General features: G+C 41.2%; 1 protein-coding gene across 5 annotated transcripts in view; it reads right to left on the reverse strand.

The window, feature by feature from the left end:
* PDZRN3 (PDZ domain containing ring finger 3) overlaps window positions 1-16,040 on the reverse strand; it is a 239,773-nt gene that overhangs the window by 172,413 nt on the left and 51,320 nt on the right. Inside the window, exons 1-2 of one of the 5 annotated variants that reach the window (XM_065538894.2) lie at window positions 12,281-12,390; window positions 12,036-12,120 (exon numbers count right to left, since the gene is read on the reverse strand). The exons of 2 other annotated variants lie outside the window; for them this stretch is intronic. In XM_065538894.2, the coding sequence (XP_065394966.1) occupies window positions 12,036-12,047 (12 nt within the window). In that variant the 5' untranslated portion in view covers window positions 12,048-12,120; window positions 12,281-12,390. Of the gene's footprint in view, window positions 1-4,597; window positions 4,765-12,035; window positions 12,391-16,040 lie in introns of those variants that run through there. 2 more of the 5 variants (XM_015446197.4, XM_065538895.2) reach the window with 2 other exon arrangements.

The following is a 16,040-nucleotide window of genomic DNA, read 5'->3' on the forward strand; positions in this document are numbered from 1 at the left end:
TGCGATTAGAGTACTCCTCCTGGAATTCCACGGTGGAACCCTGAACCTGACTGAGAAGCAGCCCTCCCTCCTGGCAGCTGCCCCTTGGAATCTGCCTGTCTTCCTCTTTCCAGCCCCTCCCACGTGCCCCTGGGACTGTCTCCTGTCCTGTCTCTCCTATTACTGAGAGTCTGCGACAATGAGATGCCCAGCAGCAAGGCTGGTGCTCATAGATGCAGGGAGGGTTTATCCATCCTTCTTTCCCAATGCCCTCACCACTGTGCCCAGACCCTGCACAGAACTTGGTCAAAGGCTCTTTTCCTCTTTCACCCTGTCCTTCCAGCAGCTGCACCAGGAAAAGTCTCTAGGGCCTCAGCCTTCCCTCTCACAAGGAAAAGGCCAAGAGCTGGAGTTCCTGAACTCAAAAACAGCTCAATGATGGGAAGCCAGCTGCTTTTAAAAAGAAAAAAACACAAGTATTCTTCATAAGACCTATTCCATTTCTGAGGGGTGTGTCATATTAGAGACAACAGCTGCTTCAAGTTAATAAAATCTGAAATATCTTCGCTTGGAACCTGATCACTAGTTTTTAAGTTGGATTTCTGTGACTATTTCTCATCTTACGATATGAGTTCTTCATATGTGGCAGTAGAATTGAGCATGTGGTTATTCTTTATTCCCATTTTAGGTTAACAATGATACACTTTAAATCCAAGGCCTCATATTACAAACTATGTAATCAAACTAATGGCCGTAAATAACAGAAAAGTAATTACAAAGCTGGAATTTATCTCAGCACTTTTAACCAATTAATCTCATGGACAATTTTCTGCCATTCTGCCATTCACTATTTAAAGGCTGTATCTTATGTCTTATGACTAACATTAAATTCTGAAAAATATTTAAAGATGTGGGAGACTATGTTGTTATGATTCAAAGGGTATGCAATTTAATAAAATTTTAAAACATCATTTAAAATCACTTAACTCTGTAATTAGTGATTTTAGAACATTAAATACCATTTACTTCAACTTATGTCTTGCAGACAAGAGCAAGAAGCAAAAATACAAAAACTCAAGAGTTAAATGGTATGACCTCAATTTTTTTCTATGCATAAAAAGAAAAAAACACACCAAAATATTAAGTGATTAGCTTTGGGGTGTAGAATTTCACTTTGTCACATATTTTTCTATATTTTCTATAAAATGAAAATGCATAATTTTTACATTAAAAAAGTTTATATCTTTAATACACGTTTTTTCCTTTAGGACTGAAAAAATCAAATACAGAAATCCTGTTGCCAAAAATAGCCCTCTGTAGTATAACCAGTTATGTTTATGTAATGCAAATAAAATCTTTGGCTAGCTCTATACCATGGAGGGAAAGCTGCTGGGTATGTGGGGGGAAAAAAAAAAAAAAAATTCTCCAGGAGCATATCTGGAAAGTCAGCAGGGAGAGAATTTAAAAAACAAAGTACTAAATATCAATCTTAAATGTCCTAATTTTTGTACAGTGTGGTAAGTTTCTTCTAAGGTATAAGTATCACTACAAGTTTCAAAAATATTGTTTGGAAAACTAAATTTTCTTTATCATTAACAACTCTTCCCAGAACAAATTATGGTATACTCTCATGTTATGGTATCTACTCCAACAAAACATATATATATATGCAAAAGTGGACAAACTAGATGATTCATCCTTCACTGGCCTTTTTGCAGCAAGAGACGCAGCCACCCAGACACAGAAATGTGAATGAGCAAACTCTCCTTTCTCCTCTTTTTCCTGTTCAGTCCCACTCCCTGGGTCAGGGGCTCGGACCCAGAGGACCTGATAAGGAAAGGGAAAAGTAGGTCTCTAAGCCTTTGGAGAATCCATTCCAAGACAAACACAGCAGGCTCTCTCAATTCCTTGCAAATGCAAATGGCAGGAGAGGGTAAACGAAGAACTGTAATTAACTAAATATTCTGTGTAAGCTTTACAATAGCCTCTTAATCATGGACTCTCTTAAGCCTATGAGTTTCGACATTAACCCTACAAGCCAGGAACAGCCCAGAGCTGCACTGTTTGACAGCCTAAGCAAAGGGGATCACAAGTGCTTCCAAGGACATGCATCTGCTCTGCTTGGCAAGCTGCGGGAGGCTTCAAGTTTACCCAAGAACTATTGATGGAATTGACCACATGCATCTTACTAGGCTAAGAATTCACGAGAAATGCTATAGTAGTGTTGAGACACAGTTCCTATCCTCAATAAGACCCCAGGCACACCAAGCAACTGGAACACCCAGGCAGACACAATTAACCGCAATTAGTGGGATGGCGGGGGTTGTCACAACCTTTCTCTGCCTGATGCCTTTCAGTGGGTTTGGAATTAATATTATGCCCGGTTGACAATGTTGTTTTCAACCTGAAGGCTTAACTGAGAAAGAGTTACTCAAAACTGTGGGTTTTGTTCTGTTTTAAATACAGTTTCACAGTTTGGCCCAGCAATGTGTAGAATTTTATTTTCTTTTGTCTCCAGTGCCATTTTATGGAAAGGGATGACAAAACCCCTCAATGACAATGATATCAATAAAAGATGAGATTATGACATTCAATGAGGTCTAATCTACAAAATATGTTGACACAAGAATCCAAACAAGAAAACCTTCCGAACTTGTCTCAGGAGTCTATATTAAGGAGAACCTCTCTGTTTGGTGTGAAACTGTCTTAAACGCCTCTCACACACTTGCTAGTCACTCTCTTGCACATGAGTTTCAGGCCTTGGAGCCTTCAGTTGATCTGAAGATGTTGTTTTTCACTGCACATCAAGGCCACCTTCTAGTTACTGCATGTGATACTTGTTTCCTATTTATGTAAGAAAGAGACGGTTTGCTTTGAAAATAAGTTTACATTTTAAAAGAGGGGATTTAAATAAAAATATTAAATAACAACATGGATAACAGAAGGGTAGATGGTGGTATCTGAATGACTGAAGTTTGGCCAAGGCTGGAATATAGTTTCAATGTGTATGCAATTAAAACAAAGCAAAATGAAAGCCTAAACAACTAGAAACTATCTCACCACAAAATTATCTCAGTTCTTCCTTAGAGTCAATATTTACATTCCCAGAGAACACGTGAGCACACAGTTCATTTACAAATCACATACACTATTTTCTGTCAGGGGCGGGAGCAGCTCTGCCATGCCCACTGTCACTGACATGATGTAATTAGCATGGGTTATGTTAAAACTTAGGTTTCTGCAGGGGACATCTCCCAGAGTGTGCACCAGACAGTGCCTGCTCTCGAGAGAACCACAATCTGTAGGTATGAACATGACTTTAATCCAGTAAGGCCTGAAACCTTTTTCCTCAAAATCTTTTTCCTGGAAACCCTCAAAAGAAGAAAAACATTTTGGAAGAGCTCCTTTTATGTGCCAAAAGCTATGCTGGACAATTTTCACATATCTGCCAAGTTACAAGCATCTTATGACTTACCATTACTACTGTCCCCATTTGACCGATGAAGAAACAGGCCAGGAAAGAGAGGGTGAGTGGAATAAGGGACAGAATTCAACCTCGAGGCTGAGTGCTCCCATCCCCCAACAATACAAGGGTATGTTTGGGAGCAAAAGCTCTGGAGCGCAATATACAGATGAAGAAACAACACCTTCCATAAGAAAATTTGCACCACTGTTTATGTGGTGGAAGAACGGGGAAATCATTTAAATATGCCTGCTCAATGGCGTGCCAGACACATTTTGCTACATTGAGAAATACTCAACCTACTCATCATTCAAAGGGGTTAAAATGTTTAAATGCACCTTTGCATACTCAATTGTGTCTGCCCCTTCTCCCATATTCTTGGGAAATGTTCGGCAGATGGATCCCTTTGCATCAGCATCAGATTAATTTTGTGGAGATGGAGATTTTAGAACACAGATATTTCTGTATTTAGCACAGCCATGGCTGAGCGTTACTCGTGATCCAGAAAACAGCATTATTAGGAGTAAAAGGTTTCCTAATGCAGAAAGCCCCCTAGGCTCCAGGTGACTGACAATGAGTCACAGCTCATGCGCATGAAATGAGTTTGGCACATTTGTACACTAAAGTCTATTCACTAGGTCTAGATGGTGTTGGTCAGAGAAGCAGGGAAGACGAGGGAAGGGGAGAGAAGAACAAGCAACTATGTAAACAGCTCATCCGGGGAAACCATGTAAAAATTAAGTGAATTTGCCTATTAGCAGAACATAACCACATAAAGAGATCAGGGCAATCAACTTTACACACAAGACTTTCTCACCTTCAGCTAGGATTCTTTACTTCTCATTGGTCTACTGGATGGTTGAATATACAGTTTGTGATTTAAAATCCTAGAGCTGCAAGCAGTATAACTGTTTTGTTTTTACCTTTGCCAAACTGCTCTGGTGAAGCTGCTATTAAGAAGAGGTGGCAAACATTCAGAAAGCTGTCAACCTTTCAACCATTAGGGTTCACCCCCTCTTAGACAAACTCCCGTACTTTAACCGTCATTACTGTTGTGACCAGGGCAAGCTGCATTTTTGTCCAGTGGCTACAATGAAATGAGCATTCCAGCTGATTCCACAGCATGTCAAGAAGGGAAAAGGTTAATGTACTCACCGGGGAAAGCTGGGGTGCCTCAGAGGTCTAGAGTTTCCAGGGATGTTGTTTCTATTCAGTAAGAGAGACATCTCAGGTGTATCCTAAACATTTGGATGCGTAAGCACGGAAGCTTTATTACTCAGCAACTGCCTTTGCTTGTCCGTTCACTTGCAAGGCTATTATCTAAGAAAGGCTGAACTGAACTACTGTTGAAGAATGATGCACTCACATGGTGAGGACAGGAAAGGAAGCTGTGGTCTTCACGTGCACCTTCGCATGCGGATCCTCACATGCAGATGCTTGTGCACTTGTCTACCCCATTTTCAGAAGCACATGTTTGGGCCAGAACTCCTGAACTCCCACGTCTCAATTCCCAGACAAGCAAACTTAAAAAAAAATCCTCTTTCCTCGAATTTTACTGTGATTTGAAACACATAATCAGAACTTGGTACAATTAACATCACAGAGAAACCCCGCCCCCCCCCCTTTTTTTTTTTTTTTTTTTTGCTGGAAAAGCTATTTGTTTTTCATTAGGAATTCATGTAAGCTTCCTGAATTTCAAGAAGATACATCTGCTCCTTAAATTTCAGTGCCAACACTCACTAGGAAATTTATAAATTCTGGTCAAAAACCATCTTTTGATTTGATTTGATTTTCAGTTTCTAAAACAGAATAGAAAAGCCTAAATCCCCATTACACTCACATGTATAGAGCTGTATGAACTGACATCTCAGTATTCTCTCCGTACCTCTCTCTACTGCACACAGTGGGAGCTAACTGACCCTTGATATATTCATGTCCAACAGATAAAAAAGAGGCACGAGAATACCATGAACATCACCAGGGTCAGTGTTTTGTACATAGGACATCCAGTACAAGACAGGCATGAGATGCCTCTCTTAGGACACTGACCTGAGAAACCGCTGGCATTAGGAAGTGTTTCATTAGATTGGAATTAGATGTGGTTTCCAGAGTCCCTTTAAAAGAATAAAACAAAAAAGTCTCCATTCCCTGTAAACTACATACAAAGTGTATCATTACTCAGACCTCACTTTGCTTTTGGTGAAGTTGTATCACAAAACCATTCTCTCGTCCACAACTCTATATTTACCAAGGTCAGCCCCGTTAAATGCACGCCATCTACATTTTCTGGACTTCGTGTAGTGCAACTGCTTCTGAAGCTTACATAATTTGGGGTACAGTGGATTCATATGGGGCCCACCCATCCCACCATCAAAGCCTGAATAGATAGCACAGCTGTCTATTCACTGAAATTTAAGGCTTTTGTACTTCATTTGGTTTTCTTCCTCTTTTTAATTTGGGGAAAGGGCAAGAGAATTCTTTACCAGAAATGATTCCAAGATACACTTCTCAATTACTTCTCACATTAAGAATGAGGTATATCTCCTTTAAGTGATACTGTCAACATAAAACATTTCTAAGTCAGTGTAACCCTTTTTTCTATAAATGGAAAATACATTTTCAGACTTTCTGGTGGTACTTATTTAACCATGGGCTGCAACTTGCCAAATTATATTTTCTTTTTTTTTTTTTTTTTTTTTTTTTTAATTGAGATTCCAGCTCTGTCACCCAGGCTGGAGTGCTGTGGTACCATCTCTGCTCACTGCAAGCTCCGCCTCCCAGGTTCATGCCATTCTCTTGCCTCAGCCTCCAGAGTAGCTGGGACTACAGGCGCCCGCCACCATGCCTGGCTACTTTTTTTTTTTTTTTTTTTTTGTATTTTTTAGTAGAGTCGGGGTTTCACTGGTTCGCCAAGATGGTCTCAATCTCCCGACCTTGTGATCCGCCTGCCTCGGCCTCCCAAAGTGCTGGGACTACAGGTGTGAGACACCGAGCCTGGCCGCCAAATTATATTTTCTATTAAAAAAAAGATGAGCTGGATAAATCAAAAGCAGCGTTTAGGAGAAAGCTAAGCAGACCTGTAGAAGGAACATACCTCTTATAATCACCTTTACACAGACTAAAACCTTGTATTTTTTAAAAAGTTGCCTGTTTCCTGCACGACTGTGTTGATAATTTGGAATCAGAACTCTACTTTCTATGGCTACTATTTTATACAATTTCATTTATAAATCAAGAGATATTTGCCTGCTGTGGGCTTTTGCAAATTTCCTATGGCAAACAGATTTTTTAAATGCCTGAATTTTCTACCAACTTATGGCAGAGTTAAGTGGTCATGACAGACACTATACGGCCATAAATGCCAAAAATTTTACTATTGAGTCCTTAATAGAAAAGGTTTCTGACTCCTGCTCTACATGCTTATTAAACTCTTACAACATTCTATGAGGTATAATTATTATTCCAATTTTGCACAAGAGGCAACTGAGGCCCAGAGGGGGAAAACAATCTGATAGAAGATACACAGCGAAAAGATGCAGAGGTAGGACTTGAGGCAGGCTGGCTCCAGAGCCTAGGCTCATAACCACGAGGTAACCTCTCTGTTACTGGGTGTTAGTGTAATTATAATCATGAACATGCAACCACCTTGAACACACATGTTCTCCCCTGGGCTTCTGGTCTGCTGTGAGCATGGTTGCTGGTTTAGAGGCTGTACCTATTCTGCCCTCTTCCTGGCTCCTCGAGTTCTCTCTGCCCGAGTCATGCCTTCCGTAGCCAAGCCTGTATAATTCTACACCAAATATTCCAAATATGGGGACTGAAAGCCTCAGCTGAATGATTTAGAACAGTCACTTAACGTCTCAAAAATTCTGTCTTCCCATGTGAAAAATGTGTGTGATAATCCTGGGAGCCATGTACCTAGTTTGCAGAGCTGTTCAGACCTTAGCTGTTCTCTGCCCACCCTACCCTTGCGTCCTAGTCCCACCTTTTATTGAAACCAGCACCTGGGTCTGTTTTCGCTGACAGCCATGTGGCCTCAATTTGAGGTGTGCGACATGGGAGGGCCAGGATCTCAACCTCTGCCCCATCTACATTCCATCAGCCCCTCCAGCACCTGTAGCCAACCTCTCCTTTCAAAGCTCAACCCCCTTCCTTGAGGTTTCTTCTCCACCCTGCACTTTCTCTTGCGGATTGATGAGGCAGGTCCAATTTTCACCTGATCTACATAATCCCCTATGAGCACTGGATGGTCTAATCCCTCTGAGGGCTTTTCACTCTTCCAGGTCATTCCTGGTGCCACTCAGGAACGTTCCTTCTCAGCTTCATAAACACTATCCTTTCCCTCCCCAATAATTAGTGGTAAGCCTCATAATTTAGAACTCAGGGTCTGAAATTAGGCAAATATGAGCTAGAATGCTAACTCTGCTACTTCCAGCTGTGTGACATCAGGCAAGTCTAACCTCTAAATTCACTTTCTTCATCTGTCAAATGGGGCAATAATATAATTATTGTGTTACAGCCAATAGCTGTAAGCATGTTGCCCAGCATATAGTAAGTGCTCAATAAATGTCAGGTAGCTGCTCTCTTATGATTTTCATGATCATCCTCATCTTCATTACCACCATCACTACCAATTTCTACATCTGCATTATCAAAGCTACCCAAGTACAGAGTGTTAAGGTAACTGTATACACAATATCAGACAGTATAGCACCATACAATACTGTATATACCACCTGTTCTCCAGGGCTTTAGGGAAATACTATATCCACCAATTTCTTTTTTTTTTTTTTTTTTTTTGAGATGGTGTCTCACTGCGTTGCCCAGGCTGGAGTGCAGTGGTGCAATCTCTGCTCACTATAACCTCCGCCTACTGGGTTCAAGCAATTCTCTTGCCTCAGCCTCCTGAGTAGCTGGGATTACAGGTGCCCTCCACCACATCCAGTTAAATTTTTGTATTTTTGGTAGAGACAGGGTTTCACTATGTTGGTCAGGCTGGTATTGAACTCCTGACCTTGTGATCCGCCCACCTCAGCCTCCCAAAGTGCTGGGATTACAGGCCTGCACCACCATGCCCGGCCTATATCCACCAAAAATTAATGGAAGTGAACAAGTCACTTAACCTCTCTAGGCCTACATCTCCTCATCTGAAAGGAGAGAACACTGGATGAACTAACAGTTCATGTTTCTGAATGTTGTCTCTAAGGATCAGGCTGATAAATCTGTGGTCTTATTTCACCTTCCACTGGGAAGTTGGGACAAATCCTACCGCTTTCCAAGCTGACTCTTTGTTGGAAACTATGCTTCCAATAAAAAAAATTCCCTGTTCTCATAAAAGCCAGGTTTGTCTTCATTCTTCAAACCAATTCCTGAGGCTTATCCTGTGAGATAAGGATTTTTATGTCAAAGAAATGAGTCACATCTGAGAAAAGTGAAATAAACTGGATACCTTCCCTTACCTCCAGCAAAGTCAAACAGCTGAAAGTCTGAATATCCAGAGCATCAGGTAATTAGGAAAAAAAGCAAGGGAGTAAAAACCTGAAATTTCCAGATGTGACATGATCATTGTTTGACAATTTTAAATTAAATTTTAAATTTTTGTTGTAAGAGACAGGGATATCTTCATTCAGCAACTCTGCAATTAGACTTATTTGAACCAATTTCTTTTCCTGGTTTACACAAAATGATACTTCCTCTGGTACAAGGATTGCAGAAAACCTCAACAGTAAATAGGCAGGCTCACAAGTCTCTAGATTAAAATGCAATTATAATATTTTCTCAAAATATTCACATGAACTGCGAGCACAAGATTCAACCCGTAAAATACTGAAGGAAAGTCTTTATCCATAAAATTCTCTTAGAAAATTTAGACAGAAAATCCGAATTTACGTAAGGAACTCTGCAACCAAAGAACCACCCTTTTGTCCTGATTTTGAAAATGCTCATTATTTGAGAGCAAAATATATGTATCCGTAAAGGGGGGTTCCAGTAGGATGAATCTGGTATGGCAATGACCACTTATTGCCTACTCATCTCTTTGCTGCCTTTCCTTTGATGGTGTGACCTGTATTTTATTTGCCCTCAGAGAAAAGCGCATAAATCCCAATTGGTCCAAGCCATTCACGGTAATTTATGGCCCACTGTAGGATTACTGGCATGATTCATTCTGTCCAGCAAACCACTGACAAGGGGCAGTCTGTTCTAGAGCTTCTTGGAAAGCTTCTTCACACCTACAAAGACAAGAAAACGGTGTCTTGCTGGTGTCTCTGGAGACTGTCATGCCGAGATGCAATGCCTGAATCTGTGGCAGCCATATTTTGACCACGAGGAGACTACTCTGACATGCTAAGGATGACCACAAACAACTTGGATCCTTGACAAGGCCACCCAGCTCCTCAACTCACTAACCTGGGAATCACCTGTCCTTGTACCTAAAATAACATGTTTAAGCTATTTGGATTTGAAATCTCTATTACTTGTAGCCCCAGATATCTAAAGTAATAGAGTTGACCCAGTGGAAAAATATATGAGAAAAACCTAGTTATTATTAGACATGCCTTCCAAAAGTCATCCAGAACAGAATTGTTCTGCTTCACCCATATGACACAATGTAAAAGCAACACATTTTAAGAACCTGGTAGTTTGATCAACATGGACATCTATCCTTCCTGGAGCTTTTCATAACTTTCCTGGATATTTCCACATTGAGCAGACAATGCCTTAATTATTTCCATATGTTGGACTCTACAATCTGTAAAATGGGGATTTAGGAACAAGACTTTCAAACTATATATGCATATGAGAAGGATTTTTAAAAAATAGTAACAACAAAATCTGTTTTATAAAAAACGCCAGGAACATTATTAGAAATAAAAGTTCAAAATCATGACCTGAGTTCCCAAAGTTTAAAAATTCCTCAAGGGTTTAAAGCAAAACTGATGATTAACAGATTTTATCAATTCTACTCAAGCAGAACAAGAACAAGCATTGGAATTCCTTCTAATTCAAAGCCCACTGAATTAAAAAAACTCCCCCAAAAGCAAGTCTTATTTATCTGCCAGACATGATTCAGAGAACTCTACACATATTGAAGTATAAACCTGGTTCATTTGTAAAAATGTCCTTTCATAATAATTCTCAAACCTCAAACAGCCTTCCTCTAGTCCATTTTCTGCTGTTGGAACATAGACACTCAAAGATCAGCTTAGTCTTTTAAACTTAGCTTCTATCTCCCTTCCAAACACGTTAACAAAGGGTGTCTGCTGTGTCAGGCACCACCCTAGGGCAACAGAAGTACAACGATGGGGTCCTTGCCTTCATGGAGTTTATATGTTTTTGTTCTTATGCTGGAAACAGATTCATCAATAAAATTAAATAATAATTACCAGTTGAAAACCCAAGAAATAAAACTAGTGGCTAATGCAATAATGAAATAAATAAGGAGTTGAAGGGAAACCAGAGGTGGGAAAAACAGTTTAACTTCCAATAGAGAAATCAGACATGGCTTCCTTTGATAGGTAACAGACAAGCTACAAAGATAGGGGATTAGGGATAAGAAGGAGCCAGTCAAGGGAGGAGCCATGTGAAGCCAGGAGTCAAAAATAAATGGCTTCTTGGACCAAAGCCACAAAGCCACCTCAGGGATCTCATCTGTAAAATGGTGCAGATCATCACTAACCTGCCCATCTCCCCAGAGCTAGATATGATAACGAACAGGAAAGTCTTTTTTTTAATCAAGGTTAAAAGCCCTACAGTTATGTGCTTTTATTATAAATCTTTCCCTAAAAAAACAGGCGGCTTGAGTTGCTACAAAAATAGACACTCATTGCTGTCATATGTTTCATACTGCATCTCTCAAGCAGTAAAATTAAAACTAGTTTTGACTTGAGAAGTTTTATAGCCTTTGAGATACCTGGAGATCCAAAGGGCTGTCTCTAAATCACAGCTGAGAGTCGCTCTCCTACAGAACTGTGGTAAATGCATGTCATTACTATAATGATCAACACAAATACACACCAAAACTACCTTCCAAATATCACCCACGTGAGACAGACCGATGTCAGCAGGGGATTCCCGGGCAACTCTTTTGATATGGTAGCACATGGCAGCAGAGGCAGCTTGGGACTTGTTGGCTAACAACCAAACTCTGTTTGTGGTATACTCTTTTTATAGCCCTACCTTCTAATACATGGTATTTGCTACACGATTATCTAAAAATTAAATAATCAGCCATAGCACTAGGAGGAAAGTAAAATCCTGGGATTAAAACAGGTGATGTGCATATCCCAGGGCAACACAGTAGCCCAGGTTTATGCTGTAACTGTTTCTCTTTGATTAGCAGAAGCCAGACCTACAGTCTTTAAGACAGATTCGCACTGTAGCAGGGGAAGGACAATTGAAATGATAGAGCCTTGCTGAAATTCTTGTTCTGCCTGTTCTCTCCCAGGATGCAGGTATCATTATTCCCATTTCCAGATGAAAAGACTGAGGTCTTATGAAGTAAAATAACTGGCCCAAAGTACGTGCTGCAGCTAAAGTTTGAACCCAGCTCACCTATTCTAAATCATACACCCCTTTTATCACATTGCCTCACCTGGTTAATCATGTTTGATTCTTCTTTACTCTTTGATTCATCAGGAGTAATCAGATTTCTGAAGGTCCTTCATAAATACTTCAGTCTGCAAAGATGAACAAGAGGAGCCCGAAGAACGTCGTATGAAATGAACACTGAGATTCTGAGATTCTCTCAAACAGCCTCAGGTGAACCAGGAGAATAGGCAGCTTAATAATCTTTAGTGAGGAGGCTGGGAGGGAGGGGGCCACACGTGTGCCGCATACCTGTACAAGAGTACATATTTCCTGTCTCTTCCATGTCACGTTCTCTTAAGCCCCGAGGCTTCTACACTGGCAATTTGCACTGCACGGAATGCCTTTCTCCTCTTCTCTGCAATGAGATCAGCTGCTCCTCAGTGAAGCTTTCTCAGAAGCCTCCCACCCCCACACCCGCACACACACTGACAGACACACAGGACAGACAGCCCTGTGCCGAATCTCAGCCCTGTGGCAGGGTGTTCCCAGGAGCACTCCTCATTAGTCTGGGGTCTTCTCCAGGCAGGACCTGAGGTTACCTTTCTCTTCCTCCCCAGCGCTTAGCACAGTGCCTCAGTTCAAACATGCACTTACTGAGCCTGCCCATGGCCAAAGGGCCAGGCGCTGGGTTGGACTGGGGCTGGCAGTGGTGAAGAGAAGGAACTCTCGAGGGGTTGAGAACAGGGGCTCTGAGTGACCTGACATCTACCTGCTGTGCCATCGTGACCATCTCTTAAACCCTGTGCCTCGGTTTCATCAGCTGTAAATGGAAATGACAGTCCTGCTTGCCCCCTCACGGGGCTGTTTTTTGGATAAAAGGCAGGAGGCAGAGAGGAGTTGGGTGCTACTAACTCCTGAGAGGGGGTGAGAAAATGATGTCATTTCAGCCTTTAGCCTTCTATTCCTTTCTGTTCTCTTACCCTGCTTCATTTTTCTTCCAAGCACTTATACTACCCTGCTGACACATTATATATTTGGTCTCGCTTACTGCCTGGCTCTGCCCTACTAGGATTAAGCAGCACGAAGACAGGACTCTTGTTTTCTTCTCTGCTGTGTATTGGCACCAAGGACAACAATGGGCATGTAGAAGGTCTCAAGTATTCCTCAAATGCATGAATGAATGAATGAATGAGAAAACAAATAAATGAATGATGAAACAAACGAATACTGACTGACCAACTTATGAGGCATACATCTGGAAGAGACAACGGATGTTGACAAAATGCGAGACTATGAATTGCTATTTTATGGCAATAATTACAGGCATATTTCACTTGTTTTTGTACTGGCCAAAAAGTAAAGGCTGCATATGAATACAATTCTTGAATTTTGGTGTTATGCTATATGGCATAGGAGTCCTCACATCTGCACCCAACATATCCCCAGATATGTAATTAATGCGGCATTAACCCACACGCTCACTTACTGATGGGATTATGCATTCATAGAGTCCTCTAAAAGAGAAGGAATCCTCTCTAAGACAATCTATTGCTCCAATGGACCGGCTGCTTAGATTCAGGTTTCCTCGAAAGCTAGCCCTTGATTTTGACTGATCCAGGAGCAGAGCCTTCCCATCTGCAAGGAAGCATCAGTGGTGGCCCGTATGAGCCCCCATCCATGTGGCAATGTATCAAGTTTCCACCAGCACAGAGAACAGAGAAGGAGGAGGAGGAGGATGAAGGTGCCCAGGAGGTGCCCAGACTCTATAACCCCTCCCTGGACTCATGCCTTCCAAGAAGTTCCTAAAAAGTCTCTTAAGGTATTAGTTTTGTTCTTGCCCTTAACATCCTATAAACGCATCTGCTTTTGTTTGCTCTCATCTACCTGGCCATGGGCAGAAGAAAACTTGTGCACAAGATAAAGAGAAGAGAAAGATCGTGATTTTTATCACCATCATAGCTACCGTGAAAGCCCTACATTAAAAAGCATGATTATATGCTGCCCAGTGTATGGACTAAGTTTTTCAAGATTCAGTTTTACAAAAATATATCTTAACTATGCCTCCAAATGAGATTAAAACATTTCAGTCAACAACATACACACAATCTCAGTCCTACCACACTTTCTCTACTATGTTTTCCATAAACTACGTGCCCTGGAGTGCTTTTATTTTTCCTGTTTTTAAAAGGTGTTTGTATCCCTTTTTTCTCAATATCCAGTGGTGAGAAAAGTGATTTATCACCTGCCACACTACTGCTACTCAGTATTCCCACCATAAATCGTGCCTTTGTGACAAAACCCTTATCTTAAAAAACAGATAGCATCAACCATTACCGCTTTTTATGTCAATGTCCTTTATTTCAGAATGACTCTGTTTTCATTACAGATCCTTAAACATATTAGCTGAAGACACATTCGCAGCAAATGCTTTCAGTGAGGGGCAGTCCAGCTGTAGTCACATTCTCACTTCTAACAGGGGTAAAATCCTTAAGTAAACACGTTCCACAGGGGCTGTGCTAAAGTACATTTTTCAAAGACCAATGCCATTTGGTTGAAGTCAGCTTCCAGAGGGCCACATACCTTTTCAATCAAAGCCGCAGCTGCTGGGGTGAGAGTCCTGCCCCCAGAGAAGAGCCTGGAGACCTCTACCTTTATCTCCCCTGAGCAGGCGGCCCTCACCTCATCAACAGACTGCTACAAAAGTTGATCTCTAAGACGGCTGCTCAGAACCGGAAGACCAGAAGCGGCAGTGCGACGGAAGCTGGTGTGGTCACAAATGTGTTCTGAGCACTGTTTTGAAAAAACAGGAACATACTTTCCACTCACTCCAATTCTTGGGCTGCAATAGGGCAGGGTAAAGAATGGAACATGGCACTGGGTTTAGAAAAAATTTCCTAGGCAATTTCGTACTTAACTTGAGCAAGGGACAGTATGATACTTTTTAGAAATCTAACTAGGTTTGTGTCAACAAAATGTTGACTCCATGCAAAAAAGGTCTTAAAAATCATTTCATTTGGTATCTTTCTTTTAAAGAAAAGCAAGCTGGAGTGAATAGGTAGAATTCAGGTGTCCAAAGTCATTCTTGTTTCAAATTCCACTATAAAAAATTGATAAAAATAAACCATTAAATCTGTTTGCCCAGGCTGTGAATTTGCTAAGTTTTGATCCATTTAATGTGTGGTCACACGGATTGATTTTCTACCTTTATCTCTCATCTCTCTTTCAGAGATTTCAATAAGCTCTTCCAAAGTAACAAAGTTCATCTGGTTAAATTGCTAGCTGATAACTCAGTTGTATGGAAATCCAATGCTGTGTTCTATTCTAGTGTACTCTTAAGTTGACATTTAAAAGTCCAGGCTCAATTCATCATAGTGCTTAGAAATGTCATTAGCATCCATTGGTTCCTTGGAGTGTATTCCTCTTCCCTGGGCCTCAACACTTCACATGGATGTCAGAAAACCAAGCTATCTGGGGATCTCTGTGTGAACAACTCCCATAAATCACACTGTACATTCCGGCTGTCAGGGTGAATATAACTCAACCACAGTTGGTTGCGTCCTGGTTCCAAGCACACCTGAGTCACTGCAAGCAGTGGGACAGCAGTACAAAAAAGGAGCAACGCTGCCCAGAGACAGCAACAAATCAGATACTCAGAGAAATAAGTACATCGAGCCAAGAGGGATGAGGCAGAGGGAGCAGCTTTACTTTGCAGGAGTGCCACCTCCCTTTTTCAATAAAAAAATGCAGATTCCCTCCTGCATTTGGGAAAACTATGCATATGTGTCATTTGGATTTCAATGGTTTAATGGGAAACTCGGAAAAAACTGCTGGAATTTTGAAAAGATAGCTCCTGGAGCGGTTAGGCTGGAAACCTGAGATAAAGTGAGAAAATACCACACAACTCATTAGCAAAAGGGACGTTTTCGGCTCTTTTGTGTCCCACAGTGTGCCGGAATTAAGGCTTATCTCAGAGCCTCTAGTAAGATACACAGGTTGGTTGTTTATAGTTGGCTGGAAACCAGGGGTGATCTGTTGAAATGCTGATCTGTCTTACCTGTCCCAAAGGCCT

The sequence above is a fragment of the Macaca fascicularis genome, chromosome 2 (genome assembly GCF_037993035.2).
Source record: "Macaca fascicularis isolate 582-1 chromosome 2, T2T-MFA8v1.1".
Lineage (NCBI taxonomy): Eukaryota > Metazoa > Chordata > Mammalia > Primates > Cercopithecidae > Macaca > Macaca fascicularis.